This window comes from Medicago truncatula, chromosome 5, assembly GCF_003473485.1.
Source record: "Medicago truncatula cultivar Jemalong A17 chromosome 5, MtrunA17r5.0-ANR, whole genome shotgun sequence".
NCBI lineage: Eukaryota > Viridiplantae > Streptophyta > Magnoliopsida > Fabales > Fabaceae > Medicago > Medicago truncatula.
In genome coordinates this window covers 29,561,427-29,588,299 of record NC_053046.1, presented here as the reverse complement: position 1 = coordinate 29,588,299, position 26,873 = coordinate 29,561,427, and the positions used below count along the sequence as shown (strand labels likewise).

The 26,873-nt window shown below is 34.1% G+C and overlaps 2 protein-coding genes and 1 pseudogene across 2 annotated transcripts; 2 read left to right on the top strand and 1 right to left on the bottom strand.

Moving 5' to 3' along the window:
* The first annotated feature begins 9,553 nt into the window (after nt 1-9,553).
* Nucleotides 9,554-14,604, top strand: LOC11424125 (TRAF-type zinc finger domain-containing protein 1). The gene is made up of 5 exons (XM_003615300.4): nt 9,554-9,751; nt 10,135-10,270; nt 11,519-11,656; nt 11,741-11,862; nt 14,235-14,604. The coding sequence occupies exons 1-5, from the start codon at nt 9,708-9,710 to the stop codon at nt 14,398-14,400; spliced, it is 606 nt and encodes a 201-aa protein (XP_003615348.2). The 5' UTR covers nt 9,554-9,707; the 3' UTR covers nt 14,401-14,604.
* A 2,167-nt stretch (nt 14,605-16,771) lies between these two features.
* LOC11420556 (DNA (cytosine-5)-methyltransferase CMT3-like) lies at nt 16,772-17,467 on the bottom strand (annotated as a pseudogene).
* Nucleotides 17,468-22,948: 5,481 nt separating this feature from the next.
* On the top strand, nt 22,949-25,437 carry LOC11433698 (heat shock cognate 70 kDa protein). Its single transcript, XM_003615296.4, has 2 exons — nt 22,949-23,193; nt 23,570-25,437. Exons 1-2 carry the CDS (start codon nt 22,974-22,976, stop codon nt 25,234-25,236), a joined length of 1,887 nt encoding a protein of 628 aa, XP_003615344.1. The 5' UTR covers nt 22,949-22,973; the 3' UTR covers nt 25,237-25,437.
* Nucleotides 25,438-26,873: the final 1,436 nt, after the last annotated feature.

Sequence of the window (26,873 nt, the reverse complement as noted above, 5' to 3'; positions counted from 1 at the left end):
TCCTTGAACTCGGCCTTAGAGAAAGGGGCCGTGAGCATTTCATTGTCATTATCAGAATCAGAAACAGACGGATTAATAACATCAATAACGGAAGAAAGATCACTATTTTGTTGTTGAAAAATATTTACAAAATATTGCCTTACCACTTCTTGCATATCCTGCTCATTAGTAATTTTATTACTAGCACCATCATCAAGAGAGGTTATAAGATTTACCTTCTTTCAAGCTGTAGCCGAAGCGTGAAAAAACTTGGTATTACGGTTACCATCCTTATACCAATGAGTTTTTGCATGTTGAAGCCAATAAGCATCATATTGGGACAGTAGCCGTTGCATTCTTTTCCTTAGCTCGAACATGCGAACTTGGTCCTCACCAAAAGATCCTAACCGAGTTTCCTACAATTGTTGACGACAATCTTCAATTTCAGTTTTTAATTTATGACAATGTGATTTTTTCCAAACAGACATGTCTTCCGCGCAAGAGGAAAGCTTCGGAATAATAGTATGGGTAGAATATTCCTGCCAAGAGTTAGTAACAAGATCCTTAAAACCCAGTTCAAGATGCCACGCATTTTCGTAACGAAAATGGCGTTTAGAGACATGAGGCCGAGGAGTAGGAGCAACATTTACATATATGGGATAATGATTAGAAGCAGGTGCTACCAGAGTTTCAACAGTAGCATTCAAAAAAATATTAAACCACAAACTGTTAGCAAGTGCACGATCTAACCTTTCTTCGACGGCACGCGGAGTGCCTAGACTTTTGAACCAAGTAAACGGATAACCTTCAATTGGAACATCAGACAAACCTGAATCAATAACAGCTTGACGAAAACCGTTTATAAGCCACGGAGGTCTAGTGGTGCGCCCCCTTTTCTCACTCGCATCAAGAATATCATTAAAATCACCAAAGATACACCAAGGACCTGTAAATTGATTAGAAAGTTGTCAAAGAAAATTCCAAGCGGCAGTTCTACGACCTCCATTAGGATAGCCATAATAGTCGGTAAGTCTCCAAGTACCAAGAACAATGTCATTTATCTCAGCAGTAATATGATTACTCGAAAAATCAACAAGTTGACAATGTAAAGAATTACGCCAAAATAATGCAAGACCCCCACCTCTACCGGTGCTTTCTACAGGAAAACAACAATCATAACCAAGCAAAAAACGAAGTTCTTCAATTTTATTTCGGTGAGCTAGAGTCTCACTTAAAAATAAAAGGTTCCTAATTCAGTTGGAATTCCTGTAGCAAGTTGCACAAAGAATACTATATGTGAAGGGGAAACCTAACACAGCGGTATCACCATTAAACAGACCTACATAGCAATCCCCAGCGAAATTCAAAACGCTAGGCTACCTTTCTACAATATATAGTTTTATTTAAATTATTTTTCTGGTTTTTTAAAGGTCAAAGACATATGTTTTTGCCAAATTACAAAAACCTAACGAGTCGAATCGAGTTGTTCGTGAACTTTAAATGAGCCGAACTCAAGTTAAAGAAAAGGTTTGTTTCAAACTCGATTCGAGTTTCGAGCCAAACCAATTCTTATCTAATCAAGCTCAGACATGTTTGATTCGATTCGACTCATTTCCAACCCTAGTTTAGCCGTATAGTAGTGTGTTAGTTCACCCTTTGTCTTCTATTTCCTTGGTGATGTAAACCCCAACGAAGTATCCAACGAGCTCTTCATACAACCTCTCAATGATTTCACCGGTCATTTTCCCCACACTCCACCCCTGACACCAATAAGGTCTCATCATTTGCAAATACTCCTTCATTATGTACGATGTCAAGGGAGACCTCCTTATACCTTTTCTAATTTTAATAACAAAACCAATTGTACCAAAAAACAAACCAATTTGTACTCTAAAAAAATAGCAATTTGAAAACATTTAAAGATACCTCAATTCATTATTCATGTACATGTATCTTTCGTATTTTGGTTTCTACTTTTGCTTTCAATTATATATTTTATTCTTTACATACTATTTTTTTATGAGCAAGCAACAATTTTACCGTACCCCAACACTGCTTTCAAGGATTCATGGATGAGAATTGTTGTTCCCACATATAGTATGGCTGTGCCACACGAGTAAAATATCAAAATACCCTTCGGCAGTTAACTGCCGAAGTTTTGAGTGAACCGGCGGCAGCATACTACCGAGGTTTTCCTCGGTAGTTAACTGCCGAGGAAATCTGGACATAACCAGAACGCAGAACCAGAACCTCCCATTTACAAAAAAACATTCAAAATTCTCAAATTCTCTCCAATCTTCACCAAATCCATTTTCACGAATTGCAAGCAAATCAAGTGCACATTATCACAAGTAAGTTGTACCAATCATTTTAATGTTAATGTTAATTTGTTTATGTTAAGTTTTTAAAAAAAATTGAGTAGTTTGCATGTGGTTAGGTTTTATAAATGAATTGACAATTTCATCATTGCATGTGTAGTTTATGTATTGATAAATGAATGTAGATGTTGCCTATGTAGTTTAAATTATAATGTGGCTTTGAATGGTGGCAAATGAACACAATTTGAATATGTTTTATACTTTGCACACAAAGTGTTCGATAAAATGTCTCAATGACAATTTTATTGATTATTTAGTTAGTTTAGTTATGGAAATGATAGAAATGATGTTAATTATAGTTTGGTTAAGTTTATTTTGATTTTTTAGTTAGTTTAGGTTACACGAGAATTATGTTCATTTTAATGTTAATGTTAATTTGTTTATGTTTAGTTTAGGTTTAATGTGTTTATGTTTATGTTTATGTTTAATTAGGTTTAATTATGTTTAGTTTAGTTTAGGTTTAATTATGTTTAGTTTAGTTTAGGTTTAATTAGGTTTATGTTTATGTTTAGTTTAGGTTTAAAGTGTTTGATTAGGTTATTGAAATGATATTAATTTTTTATTTTTATTTTTTGTAGATATGGCCGATCAGGACCCCATTGATCCATCGAAGATGATTGGTGGTAGGCGTGCCATGACTCAGAGCCACCGCAGGGAGAGACAGAGTGGCCACATCCCAAAGAGGGGTAGAGGTCGGAGGGGAGATGGCTCATGAAGCTCTCAGGCTACACAGCCTGAGGAGTCACAGGTTGTTGACCCGTCACAGCCTGTTGACCAGACTGGGGTGGAGTACCTGAACTATCAGGATCAGGTACATCATGATGTGACGGATGGTGGATATGACCAGGATCATATACCACATCAGCAGGATGCAGGAGACGAGGATGACATTGCAGCAGCTGCTGCACCGGAGGTGTTACCTACGGACCCTCCCTTTCCTGGTGGACCGGCTGACTTGTCCTTGCTCCACTCTTATGCCCGTCATGTGGCGTTGCCACTCTGGTATAATTCAAATAATGTAAGTGTATTTTTTTTAATTGTTTTTTCTTTATGTTAAAATATTTTCTTTAATTTAAATGTGTGTTTGTTTAATTATTATATCCACTTTTATATGTGCTTTTTTTAATTGGTTTTTCTTTATGTTAAAATATTTTCTTTAATTTAAATGTGTGTTTGTTTAATTATTAAATCCACTTTTATATGTGTTTTTTTTAATTGGTTTTTCTTTATGTTAAAATATTTTCTTTAAATGTGTGTTTGTTTTTATTATTATATCCACCTCTATATGTGTTTTTTTTAATTCTTTTTCTTTATGTTTAATTATTTTCTTTAAATGTGTGTTTGTTTTAATTATTATAAACACTGTTATATGTTTATTTTTCTAATTCTATTTTTTATGTTTAATTGTTTTGTTTATATGTGTTTTTAATTATTATATACACTGTTATACATTGTTATGTGTTTTTATGTTTAATTATTATATCCATATTTATTTTTCTATTATTTCAGGTTCGTAAGACCCGCGTGCTTAAACCGATTAATCATGGGGCGAAGATTCTCACTCTCGGACGCCCTAACGGGAATGAGAATTGGTTTTGGGATGCGCTTCAGTAGAGCGGGCTACATGATTTGGTCTACTTGGGGTACTCCACCGTGCCTCATGCCCTGCTGCTTACTTTATGCGAGAGGTGGCATCCGGAGACCAGCACCTTCCACATGCCGATGGGGGAGATGACTGTGACATTGGATGAAGTCGCATGTCTCACGCATCTCCCTATTGAGGGGCGGATGTTGGACCATGGGAAGAAGATGCCCAAGCATGAGGGAGCGGCACTGCTGATGACATATCTGGGTGTGGCCCAGCATGAGGCTGAGAAGATCTGCAATCAGGAGTACGGTGGGTACATTAGCTACCCCAGGCTGAGGGACTTATATACCTCGTACCTTGGTAGGGCCAACTAATTGGCGGGTACGGAGGATCCTGAGGAGGTTGAGGAGCTGGCGAGGGTCAGGACATACTACGTCCGGTGTTACCTTCTGTACTTGGTCGGTTGTTTGGCGATAGAAGCAACAAGCGCATCGAGCTGATATATTTGACGACCATGGCGGACGGCTACGCAGATTATTCCTGGGGAGCTATGACCCTCGCCTACCTATACGGCGAGTTGGCGGATGCATGTAGGCCTGGACACAAAGCGCTTGGGGGGAGCGTGACACTGCTCAATGTAAGAAAACTGAAATTTTATATTTATGTTAACTTTATTTTTTTGTGAACTTTTAATTTTTTGTTATATTTTTTCGTGCGTAATAATTTATAAATGTTATTTGTTTGGTTTGTGCAGGCATGGTTTTTGGCGCATTTTCCAGGGTTTTTCAGTGTTGATCTCAACACTGACTACCTGGAAAACTATCTGGTTGCAGCGAGGTGGAAGCTCCAGAAGGGTCATGGGGAGGGGATCACGTATCGGTCACTCCTCGATCGTATACAGTTAGATGATGTATGCTGGCGGCCGTACGAGGAGCACAGAGAGATCCAGGACTTCGAGGAGGTTTTCTGGTATTCTGGATGGATTATGTGCGGCGCCCGTAGGGTGTACCGTCACTTGCCCGAGAGGGTTTTGAGGCAGTACGGATACGTGCAGACCATCCCCAGACATCCGACTGATGTTAGGGACCTCCCCCCGCCTTCCATTGTGCAGATGTTCGTCGACTTCCGCACTCACACGCTTAAGGCGGACGCTCGAGGTGAGCAGGCAGGAGAGGATACATGGCGGGTGGCGGATGGCTATGTCCTGGGGTACACTAGGGTGTCTCACCCTCAGATCTTGCCACCTATTCCAGGAGATCTTCCGAGGCCTGCAAATGAAGAGCAGATCATTACAGAGCAGTGGCAGCGGTATGAGGCGAGAAGCTCGCCTGACACCTATGACATGGTTAGTGGCGCTGTTGCCTACGCTGATGCGCAGTTAGGCCAGGAGGAGGTCATGAGCATGAGCCCTCAGCAGTGGTTTGAGGCCATGACCCATATGAGGGAGCAGATCGCGCCGATTTTGACCAGGAGGAGAGCCCAGAGGCCGGGGAGGAGGCACCATCATCAGGATCAGGACCAGTAGTACTATTTTCCTTTTTTATGACTTATTTTTTAGTTTTAGTCTTTTGATGACATTGAGTTATGTATATTTGTATATTTCTACTTTGATGACATTATTTTTAATTTCATGGGCTTTTTTTACTTTGTTTAATGTACAAAAATGTTCGTTTAATTAAGTTGTGCATTTGCACCAATATTTATTTGTTATTTGAACTGTTATGATGAATTTTAAAACTTTGTGTAAAAATACTGTTAGAATGATTTTGAAATGTTTTTTAGATGAAGATTTCCTCGGCAGTTAACTACCGAAATTGTTTAAGTTCAGATTTCCTCGGCAGTTAACTACCGAGGTTTTCCTCGGCAGTTAACTGCCGCCGGTTTCCTAAAAACTTCGGTAGCAAACTGCCGAAGGGCATTTTCGTATTTTACTCGTGTGGCACAGCCAAACAACATGTGGGAAGAGCAATTCTCTTCATGGATTTTGTGTAGGTGGTAAATGTGGTCATAAATGAATAGTATCGACACAAATATAAATGAATAGTATTTGGTCACTCATACATAAAAAAGTTTTTTCTCAAAATGCTAAATCATTTTATTATCAATTTTTTTATATTATTAAAAATTATTTTTTTAATGTATGTGCCAGACACTATTCATTTATGTTTGTGACTATAATAGACTTTCTCGGTAGATGTGACACCTTATACCCCAATTCTTTTTTAAAAAAATAATATGTAATTTAATAAAAAATTATCAAAACAATTGATGACTCCCGGTCATAATAACAAATATTCACTCTAGTCTTGCTATGCTTTTTACAAGACTTAGTTAACAAGGAAGTTTTAGTGTTACCTAATTGGTTTTGAAGTTATTGTTTTTTCAGATCATGCAACACTAGAGTATTTTAATCACAAAAGGGGACTCTAAGCCATGGTTACTCAAATTTATACTTTTTCTACAGAATTTGACTTGGAAAACAGACAAAAAGGGTGTGGAGGCTAACCACCTCTCAAGGTTTGAGAACTATGAATTACAAAGAACATGATGGAGAAGTTCCCCGGTGAGAACATGTTTGTTGTAACTAAAAGGTCGTGGTTTGTAGACATGGTTAACTTTATGTTTGGATATCTGGTTCCAAATGAGTATAAATGGATGAAGAAGAATAAATTATTGGGTTAAATATGTTTTTGGTCTCAATAAAATAGGGATCTTTCAAGTTTAATCCTTACTTAATTTTAATAGTTCTTTTAGTCTCTAATAATTCAGAGTTTGGTTGGGAGGTAAGTAAAGCATAATTGATAATTTTTTCCACTAAGAATCAAACTCGGGTTCTTCCGAATGTTTCATTATAGGGGAAGCTCATTTACCATTTAATCTCAATCTCTAGAATTAGTTCCTAGAATCTTTATCAGCGATGGAGAAACACTTCTAGGGGAGGGGGGGAATGAAGTTGAAGTAAGTAATTCTAGAGCAAGGGTATTATTGAAAAGTAAAATAAGGCATATCAAAAAGAAGTATTATAGTTTTAGGGCTTAATACATGCTTTGGTCCCTTAACTTATTTTTGAATTTCATTTTAGTCCTTTAATTTTAAACCGTCTCAATTTAGTCTCATAACTTTATCTTCGTTTACGTAAGCGGTATTGATATATGTCATAGAGAATGAACCATTAACCAAGACCAGATCAAATAATTTTTTTGATATCCAACACAACATTATCTACCATATAAGTGGAAAAAAAATTATTAAACATTAATTGGATTTCAGCTATTAGCAAAATATATACCTTCATTTTATAGCTACTAACATACACAAGAAAAAAACACATACTCGTATTTGATATCAATATTCTAGATAAAATCTCTTCAAAGTCAAATTATTAGTAACTAAGAAATGACAATGCATGTTTCTGCCAACTGAGCTATGCCAACTGAGCTATGTTCACGGGGACGAGATATTGCATATTATATGCAGGGATCAGGGTTCAAACTTCAGACACCTCATTTCTCCACATTTAAAAAATATGTGACCTCTAATCAGTAGAGTACTTAACAAAAAAAAAATAGAGTTTGACCCAAAATAATTGTGAAGTGAAGTGATGTTCCCCGTTCGTTTCTTTTCGCAAAAGATTTTTTTTTGGACCAAATAAATAAAATTAACTTTTGGAAAAGATTAATTATATTTATTTTTCTTTTTTCTTTTTTGAAGAAGAATTTATTTGGCATTTTATATATAGACATTCCTTGAAAGTTCTTACAATTGGGTACTTGATAAATCTTTTTTTTTTAAATAAAAACCACAAAAAGGAAAAACATTATAATAATTGACAAAAAGGGTAACCAAAAAAATATCACAAAAAGGAAAAACGTTATAATAACTTTTTGAAGAAGAAAAACATTATAATAATATTATCTACCATAGTTTTTAGAAGAATTTACTTTTCATTTTATAATATTACACATTCCTTAAAAGCTTTGACAATTGGGTACAATAGATAAATCCCTTTTTTTTTTTTTTTTTGAAAAGCCACAATAAATCCTTTTTTGACTGTAATAAATGAATTTGACCAAAAAAAATAAATTGTAATAAAAGAGCTTGACCAAAAGAATTTTGTTTTTTTACAAAGACCAAAACAAATAATTTTTTTTTGAAAAAAACAAAATGATATTCATTCATATAAATTGAGAGATTGCATCATTCAACAATACCGCTAAAATGTAAATGATGAATCTGCGAACAAACTCACAACATCCAAGTTAATAGCATATATAACGGCATAATGCCTACAAAAATATATGATAAAATTAAAGTGATCGAAATATCCATGGCCTCCAGATCTACATCTTTGACGCCTGAATCTTTGATTGAATACTTGATCTTTCAATAAGAATAAAATGAACACCGCAAGAAGATGGAAAATCAAACAACGCCGCACAAGACGACAGACAACAAACCATCACACTTAGATGATGAAATCACAAAGAAAAAATCTAGATCTATGTGAAAATCACTTATTTAGATCGAAATAGAAAGAAAAAGATGAAGAGGGGTGATTTCAGGTCAATGATTGACCCAAAACCACCCCTCAATAAAGAAACTGGAAGAGAAAATCTAGAGCTGACTTATTATAGAGGGAGGGGAACCAAAATAAATAAATTGTTAACAATAAAATGTAATTGACCGCAATAAAACACATACAAGATTCTCTACTATCTTATCATTTTCTTTAGCAAGATAGCCATGTGAGTGAGCAAGGACATGTTTAGTTCTTTGCTCGATTCATTACTATCAACCATTTTCTCCTCTTTCTCTTTTAAAGAAGTGGTAAGAACTTCTATTTTCTCTAAAAATTGGGTGAACATAAGCAAGTTGGCACCAAACATAGAGTTCAATGAACTCTTCTTTGTTAAATTTGATCAATCTTCTGAAATTATTGACGCTCAAAGAATAACATTTTTTAATTTCATGAAAAAGTGGATCCAAGATCGTGCAGAAAATGTCATTGAAAAATTGTATTTAACAATTTCAATGCCTGAAATGTTTAGTCAGGTTATTGATCGATGTGTTGCATCAGCCGTGAGAAATGGAGTTAAGGATTTGGAACTTGATTTCACTCATTTAACTTGGATCAATGATAGTTTTTCTCATGATCTTTTTGTGGCTTTGTTGAATATGCCTAGTTATGCTTATGATGACAGTGGACTTGAATCTTTGAAATTGTATTCATGCAATTTTGTTTCTAGTGAAATGGTTAATTTTCATTCGCTCAATGAAATTATATGAAATTCTCAATCTCCACGGTTAAAATACAACAATCACTTTTCATTATAATTTAATTCTCATTTTCTCTCTCATGATTGATGGTTGAGATTCCACATGAGAAAACTTCTTGAGAAATTTTCAATGGAGAGAAATTTAATTTTGAATTAAAATTTTATTTAATTGTATGTAAATATAAATCATTTTATCTCCTACTCAAATTTTGCTATAATCAACTTTCTAAATAATCTCTCTATTTCTTTAAAAAAATAAAAATAATAATCTCTCTAAAAAAAAAAAAAAAAAAACTAAATAATCATTTCATTTCTGTCCTCCAAAAGAAAAGTCTTCCCAACCAACCAGAAACAGAAAGTCATAGAAACCAAACCAAAAGATCCACCGAACCTTTGTTTTTCTGTTCTTCCTCAGCCAGAAACAAAACATAAACAAATTCATCCGTTTCCTCGTATAATCCGAATCTCAAATTTATATCTTCTACAATGGATTCTTTGTTGGATCAAGCTACTAGTACATGTTCTCACTGGTAAAACAATCACATGAAATTCTCTACAATTCATTTTTAATTATTTATATATGTATCCTCTGATTATATAACGGTTTAAATATGATTTTATTCCCTGCAATTAAGGTGTTTTTTATTTTATTTTAATCTGGTAAATTTTCTTGTTTAGATTCAGTTTCTGAAAATTATTAAATTGTTGTTTTTTACTATCATACATGACACACATGACACATTAGAATCATGTCACGTGGTCCAATAAGTTTTAGGGATCAAATTCAAACAAAAAAAAAAAACTTTCAGGATTAAAACCAAAAAACACAAATTTAATCTATGTTAAGTTTTATGTGAAATTGTAATCTTAGAAATTTGATGATAATGATGTGTTTTTGATTTAATGGTTTCAGTGATCGAGCTATTCCTGTTGCGAATGTTGACTTGCATTATGCTCATTGCTCAAGGAAACTTCAAAAATGCAAAGTTTGTGGTGATATGGTTCCTAGAAACAATGCTGAGGATCACTATTTAACCACTCATGCGCCAGTATGTCGAGTTTGTGTTGTTTTTACCCTTTTTTTACAGCTTCAAAGGTTCAATTTTACAGAAATTTGTGATAAATCTATGAAGTTAATGTTCCTAGGAAATGAAGAATAAATAGGGAACAAAAATCTCAAATAATGAGGTTGCTGGTTTAACTCTGCATCATTAAATAATAGTAAGGCTTGAATATGCTAGCTGCGAAGCACTGACACGGACACCGAACACGACAGTAATACTGATACGTTGACACTGGTGATAATTTAAGAAAATAAATGAATCAAATGTAAACGCATGTGTCAGTGTCACACCAATGCGTGTTGGACACAGGGACATGCCTAATCTCATAGATGTTCGTTATGTAATTTTATAATTCATTTAAGTCCTTACAATTTTTTTGGTTCAGAATGATCACCGGAATTTCTTTTTTTATTTCGATTTTGGTCCATGCTGTTAGGTTGCTACTGGTAACTATTAAGGTGATACCACCTCAGCATATAAGTGACAAGAAACTGGAGTTTGTGTGGGAGATGGTGTAGCCGAGGAAAAGTGAGGATGAGAATGGGATATTGTGAAGGAGGCATGGAAAACAAGGGAGATGGTAGAGGGAGACATTCATTCTGGCAGTTGGAGAATAGAGGAAGTGGAAAGAGGGGACGTATAAAGATGAATTCAAATATTGTAGTTGACTTGAAAAATGCACACAACAATGGTAAGGACCATACACCAGATTACACTTCTGGTAATCACTTGAAGTGACATATGGTAGTAATGGTTCTAGTCGTGGTGATTTTACAGTGCCGAGGTCAATGAGTTTGTTAGGAAAGGGATGAGAGAGAGGGATGTTTCCGGAAGGGAAGAGGAAAAGAAACGAGGAAGGGAGATAACGAGATATTAAATTGACGTAATATGAACTGTCAATTTATATGCCCCCCACCACATCCCTCCATGGAATAGAAACCCCCACGGAGCCATAGGCTCCTTTCATACTGTAATCATCATAAAATTGGTTCGGTATGGCTCATAGTTTACTGATAAGTTGCCAGACGTTGTATTTAAACACAAGTGTACTTGCAGCCACATTGCAGTTAGAGATCTAGGCAAAATTGGTTGAACTCCTCTATCAACTATCACGTTCTCTGTTTGCGTTTTTTGTATACTTTTACTTTTGAAGCAGGGTTGCTGTTCTGACAATCAGATTTGATATCCACTTTTATCTTAGTCTTCTATAAACAAAAATGTGGATTTGTGCAGATTTCCTGTTCATTGTGCAGTGAGACAGTGGATCGTGATATCATAGATATCCATACAGGTGAAAATTGCCCTAAAAGGATTGTCACTTGTGATTTCTGTGAGTTCCCATTGCCAGCAATTGATCTAGCTGAGCACCAGGTAGTGCTTATGAAGAACTTTGGGTTAGAAGATTTTTGACATTTTTTTTTGCACTAATTTTAGTTTGTAATTCATACCTTGTAGGAAGTATGCGGGAATCGAACAGAACTCTGTCACCTTTGTAACAAATATGTTAGACTTCGAGAAAGATACAATCATGAAGCCGGGTGCAATGGTATTCAAGATAGCACTGTGGGCTCTTCAAGGTAAGAAATATCATTATTCACGAGAACAAATTCTCTATCACATTGTTTATTTTTTCGGTCGTGGACTTCAGGTAATCGTTCATATAGACTGAATCCTGCAATTTGTCTATCATCATAGTATGTGTATGTTATTACACATGCATCACAGCAAAACATTCCTATTATGATTGTTACCAACCGTTCTGAGTTTAAAGAATGGTCGAGTGTCCTCATTGTCTTCTACTATTTTTCTCTGGTTTTGAGTCACCTTTGCAAGTATAAAATGCACGATTTTAAAGTTACTGTCTCATATCAGTAATATAAATCCAATTTTAAGCCTTCTTCTAACAATTCAGGTTTTAAGGCACAAGTTAGAATGGGTTTGTGCATTGTCCACGCTTGAACCCCAAAGGACTCTTGCATTTTTTTGTGTATTAGAGAAATAAAGCCATTATTGAACCTATTATCAACTAATAATAATAGCTTCAACTTTTGGGTGATTTTGCCGATGACACTTCAGTCTCCTTTATCCCTCCTCTTATATACATGTGTAATAGCTAGGCCTATCATATTGCTCTAGAAAAATGCTTTTGTTGTTTTTAGCTGACTAGGTTATTGTCTTTTTTTTTTTTATAAATGCAATTATGTGTAATTTATAAGCTTTCATTTTGCATGTGACTATATTAGTACCACTAATGTTCTTTTACTCAATACATTATTTAAACTATTAGGAGAGTTGGTTCATTGCACGGTGTCTGAGCTTTTGTGCGATCTTAGGCTGAGAAACCCTAGAGTTCCATTATTCTAGCTGCCACTATCAAGGCTGGATAATTGTTCTCTGTTGAGAAGTCTCATGTTAGATAAGATATGTCTGAAAAACGTTTTTGAATGGTAGGCACTAGGAAGTCTTCACCATATACACAAGCCGGTTTGTAAGGGTTGAGTTAGGCCCAACCCAAAGTTCTTAAGATTGTATCAGAATCTATCGAAGATCCATTTGGCCATCCACTATCAAGACATTTGGGTCACGCGCTAGATGTCCAGCCTTCGATATGACAGGGTGTGTTAGCCCTCACCTTACAAACCGGTTTTGTAAAGGTCGGGTTAGGCCCAACACAAATTCTATGATGTCTCCATTTCATGCATGCACTCAAGCTCTACCATCAATCTGAGGGGATATGCTGTCTCTGGTTGATCATCCGTCCAAGCTGGGTTGCTGGACTACCCCTCAAGCATTGTAGCCCGTGTCCTTTCTTAGTGGTCTGTATAGCTAACTGTTAGGAATTCATTGTTTTAATAGGAAATAAATTGGGGAAATCTCCTTCAATTACAGAATGATGTTGCAAAAAATTTAGGGTCTACTCCCTATCCTAAGGTCCCAATCCTCTCCTATGACTACATTGATATCCCTGCTAACCTCTTAAGTTATTTATAGGGAACATGACTTGTTTCTTCTAAATATATCCCTACCCAACTAAGGTAACTGGCAAAGTCTTTCACCAACAGATACCAAACTAACGAGCACCTAAAAATCATGTCCGCTCATTAGCATCTTCTCGTCTTCTTCTTGGGGTCAGAAGTCCAGTTTTGCCCTTCATTTACCTCAGACCCCAAAAACTGTTGGAATCGCCTCTTAGGCCTTATGACCTTATTTCACAAAGTGCGGAGATGTACATTCATTTAGTAGTGATATGCGGCCACACTGTCCTAAGTCCGTACATGCATAAATCATGTTCCCAAGTAAATGTTGTTTCTATTAGAGCAAAGTAGATGGTTTTGTGAAAATCTTAGTTTTTGTTGATTAGATGGATAAAACACATGCTACACGAAGTCATGGACAAGGAGTTGCCATATATGTTGTTTGAGTTTTAGTACCCCCTTGTACTCTCTTTTATGTGTTTGTGTGTGTTTTTGCTTGTTTAAAAAAAAAAACATGCATATTTGACTTCAATCCTAAATTTACAATGTGTGAGGAGTGAGGACGTGTTAGAATTATTTTGAAGTTGATTTCATTGTTTACATACAGTGAATCAAGAAATACTAGATTATGTTGAGTTAAAGGACATGCATTGTCGGTGTAAACCAGTTTTACGCTGACATCTAATGAGTATCAATTGTTTTGCAACAGCGTCCCACTCTTATATGTGAATTTGAAACCGATTGTATTAAGTGACAGAGCAGTGAATTTTTATTGGATGTCAGTGTAAAACTAATTTACACTGGCAGTGCATGCCCCTTTAACTTTACGTTTTTGAGTTTTGTTGTGTTGGAATTATTGTAACATATCATGTATGAAACAATCTATTTCTATTGTATTTCACGTTATCGCACAATGTTTTTCTCTTACATTGTAATTAAGGAAAGCTCACACGGTTATCAACTTCTTTTTGAAGGAATGTAAGGGAAACTGAAAGAAATGAAGGTGTTCCGCGAAGGCAGCCACGGAATGAGTACTCAACTAAACGTCTCCTTTTCTCAATAGCTGTCACTGGTGGTATTGCTGTTATACTAGGATCTATGTTCCTACAGAAGAAAACAGATCCCAGCGAGATGCATTAGCAACAAAGAGGAAACATTTTAGGATCTCGTAAATCTACTTTATCTATAAACAATCCATTTGCCTGCTTCAGAAATCTTATGAGATGTAACTTTTATAGTGTATTTTGTAAAACATTGGCATTGTCATCATTTATATATAAATAAATATCAGAGAACAATATATACATTATTATTGAAACAACCAAGGGATGCATCTTTATGTTACATAGACCTTGTATTCAAAGATATATATATATATATTTTAAAAGTTGAGTTGTGTTTAGAGACCAAACATGCATAACAAGTTTTGAGACAAGTATGAGGGGTAACAAGTTTGTTGAAGAAGTGACATATGATCGGGACTTAGTCTCAATTTCTTGTTCAAACTTCTCAAGATGGCTTATAGCTTTCCTTTGCAACATGGCTTATGTAATACACCAAATCAAGATAAGCATCAAGGGTATAACAACTTCTCAAGATTTGTATACGCAGCAGTCATGGGGATTCACGTATATTTCTTGTTTTTCTTTTTCCATGTATGAATCAAAAGAGAAACATAAACATTTTTCTAATCAATTTGCAGGCCAGAGAATTAAGGAGAAACTACAACCTTCAATTTGCAAAATAATGTTGCGTATGAATTTGTATAAGAGAGAATTGCTCTTCTCCCATCTGTTTTTGTTCATCTCCGCTGAGAAATACACATGCGTAAGTTAACTCACGATGAGAATACACATGCGTGAGTTAACTCACGCTCGGCTATTTTGACGGGAATGAGCAAAAACATATGGGAGAAGAGTCATTTCCTTTGTAGATCCGTCACATATGTTTTTGCTCATTCCCGTCAAAATAGCCGAGCGTGAGTTAACTCGCGCATGTGTATTCTCATCGTGAGTTAACTTACGCAAGTGACTATTTTCTTAAAATGATCATTATAAATGATGAGAATATTTCCGTCAAATGATTATTCACATCTGACTTAATAAAACTAAATAATCATTATAACACTTGTTGTTTTTGTTAAGGGATCAAGATCATGAGCCCTAAAATTAAGTTAAAGAACTAAAAAGATAATTAAACCTTATGAATATCATATTATTGTTCCAGGAATTTAATGGTGATTTTCATTAATTTTTTCAATTCAAAACATTGGAAAAATAATTAGAATATCTTCAAACTGGTTTTGAAGGGTAAAAAGTAATTAAACTTAACGTAAGCTCTTCAGATTCTTGCTTTCCTTTCTTCATATAAATAAATCAGTTCATTGGTCTAGTTTTTCTTTGTCATGTATAATAAATCTTCACTCACTTTTGCTTCAAGTTAAAATAACGTCGGTTTACCTTCCATCTACGAAAAAGCATGATAGTTTCAACCCATCTTCTAATAAATTGAAATACGTTAGCCAAAATGAGATCACAAATCACCAAATAAATGTTCAAGCAGTGGGGTTGAGTCTAGCAAAATAGCTTGACTCTCTCAATGAAGTAAACTAAGGTTAAATCTTGATTGTGAGTGGTGTCCACATATAATAGAATTAATTACCTTCAGTAAAAAAAGTACGAGAAACAAAAAAAAAAGAAGTAAATGAATAGTCCCTGTTTAATCGTCATATTTAACTATTTCACACATATTAAAAAAAACATATAAGTAGAAGATAAATAATAGTACATTTATATTATTATTACTCTTATTGAGATTCTTTTTATTTTTTACTAATTTATTAAGAATTGTTGTAATTATCTTTATCATGAATATAAAGTTGAATATATTAAATCCTGAGTGATGTTTCTAACATTATTTAAATGATACAATTTAAAAAAATTATTATTAATATTGTTGAGAAACATGGAGAAAAATAAAATGATAGAAAGGTTGGTTGGTTGGTCCTGGAATAGATTGTATGAAGAAGTTGATACAATGAGTAGAATGAAATAAGATTGGCTAATTTTGAAATTTGATGACTTTGTATGTTTGTTCGTATCTCTTTTTTAACCAATTATTTTCTTGTTTAAATAATTTATTATAATCATTAATATATTTCTTAAAAATATTAAAGTTATCAAAATTATCAAATAGTAAAGTCATCTAATCCATTTTTGTGTATAGGATACATCTTATGTACTCTTTTTTTTTTTTTAAAGGAAAAAAAAACTAATATAACTAACTAATAACTAGTCATAAGTAACTTGTAAACTAACTAAACAATATTAGTAAGCTAATTTTTAATTAAGATAACTTCAAGATAAATATCATATCATATGGTTTAAAGTCTTCATAGTTGACACTAAACAAAATAGTGTTACAAAAAAATGTGAAAGAGTAGTGTTGTAAAACAATGATCACTCAAATCTGTCTACTGAAAATGATGAAGTATAATCATACAAACACAAATTCAAGGTGCATTGTTCACAACTTCTTCAGATGGCACAATGGAAGGTTCTTCTTTTTCCCTGGGAAACTGATCAGGTAACGTGTACAAAGGCCCGTCAGCAGAAGCACCCTGAGATGCAAGGCCAAGACAATATCTTAATGCTCGACCAACTGGAACCGCAACTGCATTTCCAACTTGAATGTACCTTTCTTTGGAAGATCCGCAGAGCTTATAAAAGTCTGGAAAACCTTGTAATCTAGCATTTCCACGAATGGATAGCACTCTATCTTGCTCTGGATGTAGAATTTTCTGATTATGGGGTTCTGCCCTTGTGACAACGGTAGGAACAGTCTTGTCCCACCATATCCGAGCAAAAGGCAGTGGTGAAGTTCCACACACAAAAGTAATTGCATAATTGGGAACCAGTGGATTCCCTGAAGCCAAAAATTCACGCTTCACATCAGGATTCAATTCGACTTTTTTGTTCTGCATGCGAGCACATGGTAAATCTCTAAAGCATGCTCCCTTCCTTTTCGGGATTCGACAGGCACATTGATAATCATCAAAATTCATTTCATAAGAACGGCGATCATGAAGCATGGACTTTGGAGATTTCTTCTTAATCGAACCACCCAATATTTCACTTTGGCTTAATCAAATAAACTTTTGGAACTCTGTCAATAGAGGTCCGCAATATTCCATGTCATCACGACTTTCATTATTCTCAATTGAAAACAGATCTGAAATAGCGTCGTTTAACACAAGTTTCTTTTGCAGTTGGGCACTATGTCCTTCACTATATGCGACTAAGCAACCCTCAAACTCCACAGGTACAAAACCTCTTTCTATAACATCATGAGTGACTTTTTGGTCAGGGATACCAATTTTGGAGTAAATCAAACGAGGAAGGCTACTTTTCAATCAATAATATACGAAGTGGTGATTACAATCTATATGCAAGGGTTCTAGGTTTCATTGGAGAATATTGGAACAATGTTGTCCTCAAAATAACCCCAGGTTAATTCTTCTATATACAATGGACCTCAATTGTGTATTTTATCTAAAAATGGACTGCCTCCCTCAAAAAAAAAAAAAAAAAAATCTAAAAATGGACTATCAGAAGCTGGCTTCCGATAATATATTTTGGCAGATTTTGAACATCACCTGTCAACTTTGATTCGGTCCAGTGGTCTAACCCAAAAGCAACCAGACTATTTTGGTCCGGCCCGGTTGAACCGCTGGATCAGAGCAACTGATTAAACTTTTTTCTTTGTAAAATGTGCCAATAGGAGTATATATGTGCACTCTTAATTTAAAGTGCATGATCTTTTTTCTTTAAGTACATGATCTTAACATGAAGAGTAATTTTAGCATAAGTGGTAAAATTGTTGTCAGGTTCAGTGTAGATTTTGGCAAGAATGAGGTAGAGGTTATGAAGCATGTGTCAATCTACTTAGATTCATCTCAGTCAGAAATATTGTTTGACTTACTTGCCACTTCTGAATTAAAGGTAATATATCAGCCTTATGATTGGGATTTGAATTGTTAGTGTGATATATGATGGTTTTGTATATATGACACTGATATTCTTCCTAACTAATGTTCCAAAAGATAAATTAGAAATTAGCATTATAGTAACTAACACCACATGTTACTTCTTTTTCAATTTCACACCCTTCTATTGAAATGTACTTTACTTAGGCAAAAATATCTCATTTTTGCACAACCGTATAGGCGTATAGTCATAGATGGTTTAGAGTTTTCCATGGAATTGTTCTTGGTTTATTCAGATGAATCTACGTCGCATGCAGTTGAAAGTAAGTATAAAATTAGAATGTCGACATTATAGTCTACTAATTTAAATAAAAAATACTTATTAACTTAATTAAGAATTCCAAGTCCCTGTTACACCCCTAAACTTTTGTATTTTCGGGTTTGACAAATAGAATACATAAAGTTTTACGACTACAACCAAACTTTATCCCATTAAGCGGGGTCGACTAAATAAATCAAACGACGATATAGAGTTCTATCAAAAATCATGTCGTAAACCCAAATAAAGGAAAGGGTTGTCTAAAGCTTGAAAAATAAACAAAAAACATTGTCTGATTTCTATGATAAGAATATGTAAAGTTTTTACTCCCTCCGTCTCAAATTAGATATCATCTTTTATAATTTATTTGTCTCAAATTATTTGTCTCTTTTACAATAACAATACAACACTTATTATTCTTTCCCTTTACCATACATTTATTTATTGCATTTCAATTATCTACAACTACTCCACTAACTATCATTATAATGAGAGTGTTTTAGTAAATGACACATATTAAACCTGTGAAATCAACGCTATTAATTAGGGGTGTTCGCGGTGCGGTTTAATTCAGTTTTGAGGCAAAAAGTCATGCAAAACGCAAGATAAATAAATATGCAGTTTGGTTTGTTTCGGTTCTTTTTTAAAATAAAATCCAAACCAAACCAAACCAGTATGGTTTGAATTGGATCAGTTGGTGTGGTTTTCTTAGATAATATTTTTTGTTTGTTTTCAACATTAAAATCAAATTAAAAAGCAAAAATACAATATATTTTCAACAATGTTTTACATTTCATCCAACATTACAATTTTATTTTCGTCGAACAGTGTTTCGAACTACGTAGACCAAATTAAAATGTGGACAAATAGTAGATTTATTTTGTAAGAAATACAAAAGACTAAAATTTTAATCATTCTCTAGAATTCAGGTAGCACATAAAAACGGTATTGGTAGAAAAAGCAAAGAAGAAACTTAACAAAAGAAAAAAATATGTCATTTTATTAAAATTTTGAATTGAATTTCTATGATTATTGATCTAGATGATATATATTTAATTAGTGGTTTTCTTATATTGCAGTTTGGTTTGGTTCGGTTGGTAAAATCAAAACCGCAAACCAAACCAAACTATGCAGTTGAGTAAAAAAATGATCCGAATACATCTGAACCAAATACAGTTTTTTGCAGTTTTAGTTTGAATTGATTCGATTTACGGCATCCCTACTATTAATCATTTCATTAAGACTGTGTAAAATTTAAACGAGATATCAAACATGTGAGGGAGAGAGTATATATGAAATTGTTTGAAACAAAGGTCACATGTAATTTTATTTTTTGAGGGAAAGGTTACAGATAGTTAGATTTTGTTGTATATATTAAATTACGTGGAATCGATCTTTAGTAGGGGTATGCAAACTCTGACCACTTGTATGTACCCGACCAACCGAATGCAATTAGGCCCATTCAGTTCAGGTTAATATCGGTTGCTCGTTGATCAGGTGGCTGACACGGGTTATAATAGGTACATTCAGTTCATTGGACCCTAGAGTATCCGAACATACTCGAATCTAGTATATTAATATTTTTATTTGAGAAATGCTAGCAACACTCACTTTTCAACACTACCTTTAACACTTATTCTTTTATTGAATGAAATTATTGTATGTTCACCAATTTTGTGTGGGCTCAATTTTCAAAGTATAGACCCATAATGATTTAAACCAATAAAAGAGTGAGTATTAGAGAGGATGTTCAAAAGAGGGTGTTGTTAGTATTCTTCTTTTTATTATTATAGACCTTTGACCAAATGGTGTACTCATTTTTTTTTTGGCTTAAACTCACTTTTTATCCTCTAACTTTGCAAAAGTTGCAATTTTGGCCCCCTATTAAAAAAATGGCAAAAGTGACCCTCCCATATTTAGCCCATTTGTAAAAGATCAATTTTGGCCTGGTCAATCCTAGGTGTCACGCCACATAACTTAAAAAGTTGCCAGCTGTATATTTTTTAAAGTATAAAAAAGAAACAAAAATCCATGCGTGTAATTAGAGAATAAAAAAATGAAAAATGGAAGGAAAATATGGTGAGGCACGTGAGACATCTTCTTCCCTTCATTCTTCATCAATCTCCTATCCTTCTTCATCCTCTTAACCCAACAATTTCCAATTCTCTTTTTAGAAATTAATTAAAACAAAGAAAAAATCAAAATTAAAAATATTATGAATATTGCAACTGTACAACACCACCAGCACCAACATCGAATTCGCTTCCAGATCTCAATGATTGTTATGGTTGTTCCTTGCGTTTTGGTATTTTATTTTCCCTTTTAAAATCTTCATAAACTTAAAGCAACCCAGATCCAGAAATTTGAGGTGGGATTTCTGCAAAATTTTACCAAAATCGAACTTTAATATGCTCAGAACTGTCACTACAAAAACATCCAGAATCAGATGAGTGTTCATCACCCTTAAAAGGTGCTAATCTTCAACGTTATGGTTATGTTGTTAGATATCTGGAATTGTTTTTGTACTAGATATCTGATTTATGAGTTTTGCTTGAATTGATAAATTTATGAAGATGATTCTATAAGTTTGAAGAAGGATAAGGATGAAGATGAGAAAGACAGTCAAGAGTGAGAGAGATGAAGGTGAGGGAGAGAGAGAGATGGGTAGTGGGGGTGTGTTCATATTTTCATTTTTTTTCTTCTCACGTGCAACTTCCTTTCTTTCTTTTCCTTTTTCGTTTTTTTTAATTCAATTGATAAATATATGGAGGATCACTTTTGCCATTTTTTTAAATAGGGGTTAAAATTGCAACTTTTACAAAATTAGAAGGTAAAAAATACGTTTAAACCTTTTTTTTAACAAAAGTTCACAGCTACGCAAGGTCTAGTCACTCTCTGTTTGTTTTTAGTCTAATCATTTTACACTCTCTCATTAACATGAATATGAATAAAAAATTGAAATATTTTTAATTTAAAAAAAGAAATGAAATCATAACAAACAACATGGTTACCGTAAAATATGAGAAACAAATTGAAATGTTTTGCATGTTTGTTACTAATATTTTTTTCAGAGGATTCAAAGTCCAATCTTTAACTTTTTTTTTGGTCAAGTTTGTTATTAATCTTTTTTTAGAGGATTTAAAGTTCAATCTTTAACATTATTTTTTGCTTAAGTTTGTTACTAATTTATTTTTTAGAGGATTTAAAGTACAATCTTTACAATTATTTTTTGCTTACGTTTGTTACAATTGATCAAAGGTTAAGGAAGAGTAACTTATATTAATAAAATAAAAAAAATTAAATGGAAATACTGTTTTTTGTTGAAGGGGTTTGAAAATACTTGGCAATCTATGTCGGTTGTATTGAGGGGAACAATATAGATGTACAACATTAAAGCGGCTGATAAAAAAGTAACATGAGTTTTTGTTTTGTGCTAGTTTTTTGTGAGTTTGATCTTTGGTTAACGAAGGTAAAAGAGGGTTAACAGTACAGTTAGTGACATGGATTACTAATCCACATGTTATTTTATAATTGACTATTTGTATTTAAAATTAAGGGTATTTTTGGAAAGAAAAGTCCAACCCAAAAGTGTGCTGAAAGAGATAGTTTTCTTTATATATAGTATAAAATAGTATAGATAAGAAAGCACTTTATTAACTATAAGTTTAGTTACAATCTCATCCAATAGATCATACGAAAAGTTCCAGATATATCCACTTGCGTGAGAACCGATCCGCAGATTGCTTAAAGATTAAGTTCCGCAAGTTAACTTAATCCTTAAGTCACTCTGGATTTGTTACTAACTCGCCCTATAAAAGGAGAGCTCGCCTCACTTATTCTTTGCACCGAAAAATACAGTTGATGCACTCATCCTCTCTTCTCCCTCTCTCTACTTCAGGTATAATCGAAATAAAAAAAAAAACCAACATAAGATATTCTATAAATATTGTTATAGATTTAAATTTAAATAGTACGATAAAAGTTGTTACTTGTACCAAAAACAGAAAAGATAATACGCAACTGTGCCATTCAAACTCTCATATAAACTCTATTTCATGGTGTGTTGTATATTTTGTTTTGTACATTCGACACCGAAACGGTATAGACAGTTTTCGGTGCTGTTGTGTTGGTATGTTTCTGTTTTGATTTTCTAAATAGTTTTCTTTGTTTTAGTTTTTATCCCAGTCTTCAATGTTTCAGTGGTGGCTGTTGTGTTTGTTTTTGTTTCCTGCTATAGTAAACTTGTATACGTGGTAACATGTTCCATTGTACTTCTTGTACCTTGGCCTAAGCTTTGGTCGATAATATTTTCTTAAAACAACAGAAAAAATTATAAGAATTAACTTCTTAATCTTGACTTGAGTTTTTTTTTTGTTGTCCAGGTTTTTTCTTTCGATTACTTGAGAGATCATGACGAAAAAATACCAAGGATGTGCTGTGGGAATAGATCTTGGAACAACGTATTCATGTGTTGCTGTGTGGCAAGATGAACACAATAGGGTTGAGATTATTCACAATGATCAAGGCAACAAAACAACTCCTTCTTTTGTTGCTTTCACCGATGATGAAAGGTTGATTGGCGATGCTGCTAAAAATCAAACGGCCAACAACCCCCAAAATACCGTCTTTGGTAAATTTCTATTATTATTTTTTTGTGTGTTTTGAACAAGTGTATTTATTGTTATTATTTCATTAAAGTTTCCTTTAATTAGCTTTAAATTTTCTGATGTTTATATAGAAGTAAATTCTTGTGCTCATAAATTAGCTTATTTTGGGGTTCGTTCCAGATGTTATACTTTTGTTGGATAATTCATGATTTCATTCATGTTTTGTTTGTTTGAGTTGGTGGTGCCAACCTAGTTGGGATGACTTTCCATTCAGGGTTGCCTCATGTCTTTGTTTGCTTCAAACAAATGTTATTATTGTTATTATTTCCACAACTTGATATGTAAGTTGGACAATTGAATGATCATATATGATTAGTAATGTGTGTGTGTTTTTTTCAGATGCTAAGAGGTTAATTGGTAGGAAGTTTAGTGACTCTGTTGTTCAAGATGATATAAAGTTGTGGCCATTCAAGGTCATTTCCGGAACGAACGACAAACCCATGATTTCTGTTAAGTACAAGGGACAGGAGAAGCACCTATGTGCCGAAGAAATCTCATCTATGGTTCTAACAAAGATGCGTGAGATTGCAGAGGCCTTTTTGGAATTTCCTGTCAAGAATGCAGTTATTACTGTGCCTGCTTATTTCAATGATTATCAGCGGAAAGCCACCATAGATGCAGGTACCATTGCTGGTCTAAATGTTCTAAGGATAGTCAATGAACCCACTGCTGCTGCTATTGCATATGGATTGGACAAAAGAACTAACTGCATGGGAGAACGAAATATTTTCATCTTTGACCTGGGTGGTGGGACTTTTGATGTGTCTCTCCTTAGAATAAAGGATAGGGTCTCCCATTTATTCAAAATTAAAAAGGATAAGGTCTTCCAAGTGAAGGCCACCGCTGGAAACACTCACCTCGGGGGAGAGGACTTTGATAGTAGGATGGTGAACTACTTCGCAGAGGAGTTTAAGAAGAAGAACAAGGTGGACATTACTGGAAACTCAAGAGCCTTAAGGAGGTTGAGAACAGCGTGCAAGAGAGCAAAAAGGACACTATCTTTTGCTGTTGTCGCCACCATTGAGGTAGATTCTTTATTTGAAGGCATTGATTTCTTTTCATCAATTACTCGTGCTAAGTTTGAGGAAATCAATATGGATCTTTTCAATGAGTGTTTGAAAACTGTTGAGAGGTGTCTCACTGATGCCAATATGGACAAGAGGGCTGTACACGATGTTGTTCTTGTTGGAGGCTCCTCTAGAATTCCAAAAGTACAACAACTACTGCAGGAATTTTTTGGAGGGAAGGAATTGTGTAAGAGCATTAACCCTGATGAGGCTGTTGCTTATGGTGCAGCTGTGCAGGCTGCTTTGTTGAGTGAAGGCTTTAAAAAAGTTCCGAAGTTGGTGCTGCAAGATGTTACACCTTTGTCTCTTGGTATCCAAGTGATAGGTGATATCATGAGTGTGATAATTCCTAGGAACACTAGCATTCCTACCAAGATAACAAAAGGTTTTATAACAGATTACGATAACCAAGTTTGTGTTGGTATTTATGTTTATGAGGGTGAGAGAGCAAAAGCAAGTGACAACAATCTGCTTGGTTCTTTTGATCTTAATGGCCTCCCAATTGCTCCCCGCGGCCACCCTGTAAAGGTTTGCTTTACTATCAATGAAAATGGTATCTTAGTTGTTTCTGCTTATGAAAAATCCACTGGTATTATGAAGGAGATTGCAATAACTAATAGCAAAGAAAGATTATCTTCTCAAGAAATTAAAGAAATGATTAGGGAAGCTGAAGATTACCGTTTTAAAGATGAAAAATTTCTAAGGAAGGCCAATGTCATGAATGCATTAGATGACTGCGTTTACAAGTTGAGGAATGCTCTAAAGAATAAGGATATTAGATTACAGCTGTCTTCTAAAAAAATTGACAAGATCAACTCTGAAATTACGAAGGCAACAAATTTCCATGATACTAACCAGAAGAGTGAAATACATGTTCTTGAAAATCATCTGAAGGAGCTCAAGAGTATATTGCAACACATTATAAGTAAATATGTCTAGTTTTTAGTTCTTTTTAACTGGTTTTTAATCTTGGTGTAGCAGAAACCATGATTAGATACTTCTTTTTTCATTTCATTTAGTTTGGTAGTTTTTTTCATTATATGAAGCCAACTTCTCCTGAAAGGCTTCCACTTTAGTCTTCTTCAAGATTCTCTCTACCTTTTTGATAATTAAAAGCCTTCTAATATTTTTATCTATTAATATGCTTGCTTCATAAATTAATTTGAGTAATACATATCTATAGGTCTGTATTGAATTTGAAAGGATGGACTAATCCCCTTTGAATTGAAACTTTAATACTATGTATTCAGTAATATTAGCATTGATATGCATATCAGCATGTGATTACTGATAGATACTGTTAGGCTTTGAGATATATATATATATATATATATATATATATATTTTAAAGTTGAGTTGTATTTAGAGACCAAACATGCATAACAAGTTTTGAGACAAGTATGAGGGGTAACAAGTTTGTTGAAGAAGTGACATATGATCGGGACTTAGTCTCAATTTCTTGTTCAAACTTCTCAAAATGGCTTATAGCTTTCCTTTGCAACATGGCTTATGTAATACACCAAATCAAGATAAGCATCAAGGGTATAACAACTTCTCAAGATTTGTATACGCAGCAGTCATGGGGATTCACGTATGTTTCTTGTTTTTCTTTTTTCATGTATGAATCAAAAGAGAAACATAAACATTTTTCTAATCAATTTGCAGGCCAAAGAATTAAGGAGAAACTACAACCTTCAATTTGCAAAATAATGTTGTGTATGAATTTGTATAAGAGAGAATTGCTCTTCTTCCATATGTTTTTGCTCATCACCGTTGAGAAATACACATGCGTAAGTTAACTCACGATGAGAATACACCTGCGTGAGTTAACTCACGCTCGGCTATTTTGACGGGAATGAGCAAAAACATATGGGAGAAGAGTCATTTCCTTTGTAGATCCGTCACATATGTTTTTGCTCATTCCCGTCAAAATAGCCGAGCGTGAGTTAACTTACGCAAGTGACTATTTTCTTAAAATGATCATTATAAATGATGAGAATATTTCCGTCAAATGATTATTCACATCTGACTTAATAAAACTAAATAATCATTATAACACTTGTTGTTTTTGTTAAGGGATCAAGATCATGAGCCCTAAAATTAAGTTAAAGAACTAAAAAGATAATTAAACCTTATGAATATCATATTATTGTTCCAGGAATTTAATGGTGATTTTCATTAATTTTTTCAATTCAAAACATTGGAAAAATAATTAGAATATCTTCAAACTGGTTTTGAAGGGTAAAAAGTAATTAAACTTAACGTAAGCTCTTCAGATTCTTGCTTTCCTTTCTTCATATAAATAAATCAGTTCATTGGTTAGTTTTTTCTTTGTCATGTATAATAAATCTTCACTCACTTTTGCTTCAAGTTAAAATAACGTCGGTTTACCTTCCATCTACGAAAAAGCATGATAGTTTCAACCCATCTTCTAATAAATTGAAATACGTTAGCCAAAATGAGATCACAAATCACCAAATAAATGTTCAAGCAGTGGGGTTGAGTCTAGCAAAATAGCTTGACTCTCTCAATGAAGTAAACTAAGGTTAAATCTTGATTGTGAGTGGCGTCCACAT